Source organism: Mercenaria mercenaria, unplaced genomic scaffold (assembly GCF_021730395.1).
Source record: "Mercenaria mercenaria strain notata unplaced genomic scaffold, MADL_Memer_1 contig_1767, whole genome shotgun sequence".
Lineage (NCBI taxonomy): Eukaryota > Metazoa > Mollusca > Bivalvia > Venerida > Veneridae > Mercenaria > Mercenaria mercenaria.
In genome coordinates this window covers 1-5141 of record NW_026459769.1, presented here as the reverse complement: position 1 = coordinate 5141, position 5141 = coordinate 1, and the positions used below count along the sequence as shown (strand labels likewise).

At 33.5% G+C, this 5141-nt stretch overlaps 1 protein-coding gene across 2 annotated transcripts; it reads left to right on the top strand.

Annotated features, from left to right (window-relative positions):
* Positions 1-2630: 2630 nt before the first annotated feature.
* LOC128551854 (uncharacterized) lies at positions 2631-4493 on the top strand. Of its 2 annotated transcripts, none has more exons than XM_053532780.1 (2): positions 2631-3285; positions 3605-4493. In XM_053532780.1, exons 1-2 carry the CDS (start codon positions 3144-3146, stop codon positions 3760-3762), a joined length of 300 nt encoding a protein of 99 aa, XP_053388755.1. In that variant the 5' UTR covers positions 2631-3143; the 3' UTR covers positions 3763-4493. The 2 variants fall into 2 exon arrangements, with proteins under 2 accessions (XP_053388755.1, XP_053388754.1); XM_053532779.1 differs by having other exon boundaries at positions 2657-3297; positions 3605-3963.
* Positions 4494-5141: the final 648 nt, after the last annotated feature.

Here is a 5141-nt window from a genome sequence, read left to right as displayed (position 1 = left end):
AGCCACAAAGTGGTCTAATCAAATTTACTGATTTTCAGTGGACGAACTTTACCAAAAAGCTAAAACATTTTTCATTAGTTGAGATATTAAGGTGTTAATTTCAGCAGATATTGTAAACTAAATAAACATTAAAATGACAGTGTATCAGTATACTCTGATTAATATTGGAAGAGTGGTACACTCTCAAACTGGGAAAAAGTGGGTGGGGTAAATAAATATTCGAAGCAACACTACAAAAATGGTGCAGTTGTTAAGAAATGGACTCAGATTGTCTATTACTATCTTAATTTTATTAAATACAGCATTGATTGATAAATTTTAACAAAAAATTCCCATTTTATACATGTGTGTCATGGAAAAAGCATGGACCTTGAACATGACATGTAGACAAACCAAATTAACCCTGAAAGCTCAAAGTATTTAACAAAATGTTTTGCCTGAGGCAGTATATTTTGAGGAAAGCTATTGTTCAAATTAACAATAAATGTTCTGCATTGATTTTTCCATGGCACACATGTATAAAGTCTTATTAAAGTGAAAAAAAATTGTTAAGATTTATTAAGTCTGTATTTAATAAAACTAGAATGTGTCTGTAGGACACAAGGTGTGTCCCCCTCCCCACCCCCACCCCCTCGCATGGTACATTTGTCACAAATAAGGGGAAATAATTCAAATGTTTGCAGTCTTAATGGGGTATAGCCTCAAAAAACTATTAAAAGGATTCATTATTCTATACCATATACTTTATGAGCATCACAAACAAAAAATCCACTATTTTAGCTATTTCAAGGGCCATAACTCTGTAATAAATGCTAAAATTCTCAAGAAGTGCCATGTGTGCAAAGGTCACATTATGATAAAGACTCAAGCAAGGTTTCATGAATTTACATTTAAATACTTCTGAGTAAGGCACCGAGAATACTTCTGAGTAAGGCACATAATTAGGTAAAAATGTGCATTTATCAGTTACTATTTCAGGGGCCAAACTCTGGAAATAGGGCAAACCCAGATAAAAATAGTATATGCGCAAGTTCATAGCATGATAAACACTCATCAATTTATATCAAATACTTTTTGAGCTAGGCATGTCACAAGGTGAAAATGTGCATTTTTGACTATTTCAGGGACCATAACTCTAGAAATAGGGAGCGGACCCAGATTAAAAATAGGAGATGCGCCAGTTCATATCATGATTAAGACTAATGCAAGGTTTCATGAATCTATATCAAATACTTTTTGAGCTAGGCGTGTCACTAGGTGAAAATGTGCAATTTTTACTATTTCAGGGGCCATAACTCTAGAAATAATGGCGGGGCCAGACGAAACAAAAAATATGCAAGTTCATATCATTATAAAGACTCATGCAAGATTTCATCAATTTTATATCAAATACTTTTGAAGCCAGGCGTGTCACAAGGTGAAAATGTGCATTTTTTACTATTCCAGGGGCAGTAACTCTAAAATTAGGGGGTGGAGCCAGACGAAAAATAGAAGGTGTGCAAGTTCATATCATGATAAAGACTCTTGCAAGGTTTCATCAATTTATATCAAATACTTTTTGATCTAAGCGCGTCACGAACTTCGGACGGACGCACAGACGGATTGACGGACGGACGCACGGACAAATGCAAATCTATATGCCCCCACCACTCATGGTGGCACAATTAAGATAGTAATAGACAATCTGAGGCCATTTCGTAACAACTGCACAATTTTTGTAGTGTTGCTTCGAATATTTATTTACCCCACCCACTTTTTCCCAGTTTGAGAGTGTACCACTCTACCAATAGTAATCAGAATATACTGATATGCTGTCATTTTAATGTTTATTTAGTTTTCAATATCTGCTGAAAAAAACACCTTAATATCTCAACTAATGAAAAATGTTTTAGCTTTTTGGTAAAGTTCGTCCACTGAAAATCAGTAAATTTGATAAGACCACTTTGTGGCTCTGTGATTAAAAAAGTATTCAGTACAATTTAAAATGCAACATGTTGTGTGAATGTCCATTGCATAATTATTTTATCATGAAAGTTTCAGGTAAAAAGTTAGAACTATTTTTACAAGAATAACAGAAATTGTGTTCCTGGCTGGTCACATGTCAGATTACCCCACCCACTTTAGATGTGAATATCTATAGAAGTAAGTAAATACTGGCAACAATAACACTTGTTAATGAAACGTAATACATGTAGGTATATTACCACAAAATATTAATAAAATCAAAAAACATTTTGCGCAGACACCTAACTGGGACCCCCCCCTTTGATTAGGCCACTTTGTGGCTCTGTGTTGAAAAAAGTATTCAAGACAATTTAAAACGCAACATGTTGTATAAATGTCCATTGCATACTTTTTTTATCACGAAAGTTCCAGGTAAAAAGTTTGAACCATTTTTAAAAACGCGGCGGAGATTGTGTTCCTGGCTGGTTACATGTCAAATTACCCCACCCACTTTAAATGTGAATTTCTATTAAAGTAAGTCAAAACTGATAACAGTAACACTTGTGAATGAAATTTAATACATGTAGGTATATTGTCATAAAATATAGAGAAAATCAAAAAACATTTTGCGCAGACACCTAACTGCGACCCCCCCTTTGCCATTTTTGACTCGAAAACTCACTATATCGAAAAATTGAAAAAAGTGTCTGGAGATATTAATGTTTCAGTTGTGTTAGTATATTTTTAACAAGTTTGGCTAAACATTCTCTGAACCAGCTGCTGAAACTGGTTGAGTGAGACAGACTTTAATAGATAAAACTCTGAAAGAAGCAGGAGATGTCACAGAAACATTTTGCATTCTACATTTGAGACTATTGTCAGCCACAGAAAATATATTTTGATTGTAACTAAAAGATTAATGCAAGTGGCTACAATGATTGTTTCTTGCAGTAAAGAGTGTTATTACCGTATGCGCAATTAAACCACCTTCTTAAGGCTTTGCCACATAGCTGAAATTTCATGAGCACTGATGAACAATACCGTCAATGGACATACCTGAGGATTTTCCATATATTATCATGAGTAATACCTTTGTATCACTACTGAATGAATTTTTTTTTTTTTGAAGAAACAAGGACTTTCTTATTGTGTCTGTTGTTCATTATCCATAAAATTACAGCTCTGTGACGGCACCTTAAATGAGACATAGTTACACTAAAATTCTTTGCATTTCTTTACAAGACCCTGTGGAGAAGAATGAAAAAACAACAGAAATGGATGCCGGTGGTGAAAGCAGTGTCAACAACACAGCTGAGGACACTATTCAAGAAACAGAACAAAGTAAACAAAGCAGTAAGAAGAGACATACAATTTAATACATGTATTTATATTAGATTTTTTGTGCTTAAGTAACCAGGTCCTCACAAAGACTTGGTGTGTGTAGATATTTTGTATCACCAGAAACTATGCTTTCGTTATTCAGAACCTTCCTGTAGGTCAAAGCAAACTTCCGATTTGTTTTGTTTTATGTTAGACCACCAGAAAATGTACTTCTTTTATACTGAACCTTCCTGTAGGACAGAGGAATCTACTGATTTGTCTTTGTTATATGTTAGACCACCAGAAAATGTACTTTTTTTTATTCCGAACCTTCTTGTAGGTCAGGAAAAACTTACAGGACCCATAGAGGACGATAAGATAGAAGAAACTGAAGTAATGGATGCCGATGGTGAAAACAGTGTCAACAACACAGCTGAGGACACTATTCAAGAAACAGAACAAAGTAAACAAAGCAGTAAGAAGATACATACAATTTAATACATGTATTTAGATTTTTTGTGCTTAAGTAACCAGGTCCTCACAAACAGCCATTCCGAAAAAAGTGTCCCATTTCAGAATTGAAAAAATCAAAAAATTATGGTTTGCGGTTTCGTAGAATACCAACAATTTCATAATGTACAAGGTGTCAAGTTAAAAATCTGAAAATTCCATCCACCAACTAATTTGCGTTTCAAAGATATGAATATTTATTTATATGGACCTAAATTTACGAGTAACGGAGGTTAATTTCTGGTTCATAAGATTTCTTGGGCAACGTTTATGTCATTTGATACAACTAATGCACATTTTCAACACATCTGTACTCTACAAACCCTGAATAAGATAATAAATGTGCTATCAGTCCAACTTAGACAAAAAGTTGCTCTAGATGTGCCTATTTTAATATTGCATTGTTTCCCAACAAACAATTTTTATTTTCTTCTGTTAATATTTTGTTAGCTAGATGAAATTATTTCAAATAAGGTATCTTTAGTTATGCAAAAAAAAAATGTCAGAATGTGATCAAAAAGAAGGTGTCATTTTTTTCTGACAATTCATTCAATTATAATGTAACCGTTTGTGATTTTCAAACCAGGTGATAAGTAACGGATGTTAAACTTTTGAATCAAGTAGTTTTATTTTGTAATATTTATATATTATAGATTGCACAATCTTTTTGTTATCATAATGCAACAGTTAAATGATACTGCCGAATCTGTAACGGAACAGCTGCGGCATTTTAGAAGAGAAATTTGATACATCACGGTACTATGTTTACTATTTCTTGAAGAAATATAGAAAATCGGGAATAAAACCGATACGAACTGGTGTGATCATATAACAGACCACTACTTTATGGTGTTATCTATTTAATAAAAACTGTTTATTATTGGGAGCTAACATCACGTATGTGCCCAAACTGATATTAGCCAAAAAATATACTTAAATGAATTAACAGAGATTGTAACGGATGTTAAACAGAGGACAGTGCTTTATGTCGATGGCAGTATAGATATAATTTTAAAGTCGGGAACTAATATTTTAGTTCAACGAAAAAATATTCATTCTTAACCAGGTATAATGACGCATTTATATATCTAAAGAAACTTTTATATATCCTGTTTAAGGCAGTGATCTCAGTGTTTCGATAAATTCTTTTTCGGGAACTGATATCAATGTTTCTACATATCCTGCTTCATTGGGTGATCTCAATGTTTAGGGCCTACATATATTCCGTTTCAGGGAATGTTCTTAATGTTTTGATACATCCTGTTTCAGAGAGAGGTCTCAACGTTTCAATATATCTTGCTTCAGAGAGTGGTCCCAGTGTTTCTATATATCTTGTTCCAGGGAGCGATTATAATGTTTCTATGAAT

Excerpts from the sequence above, each read along its gene's own strand:
- LOC128551854 (XM_053532779.1), top strand. The coding sequence starts at position 3,144 with ATGAGACATAGTTACACTAAAATTCTTTGCATTTCTTTACAAGACCCT. Across the intron at positions 3,298-3,604 it reads AGAACAAAGTAAACAAAGCA|GTCAGGAAAAACTTACAGGA; the intron begins GTAAGAAGAGAC and ends ACCTTCTTGTAG.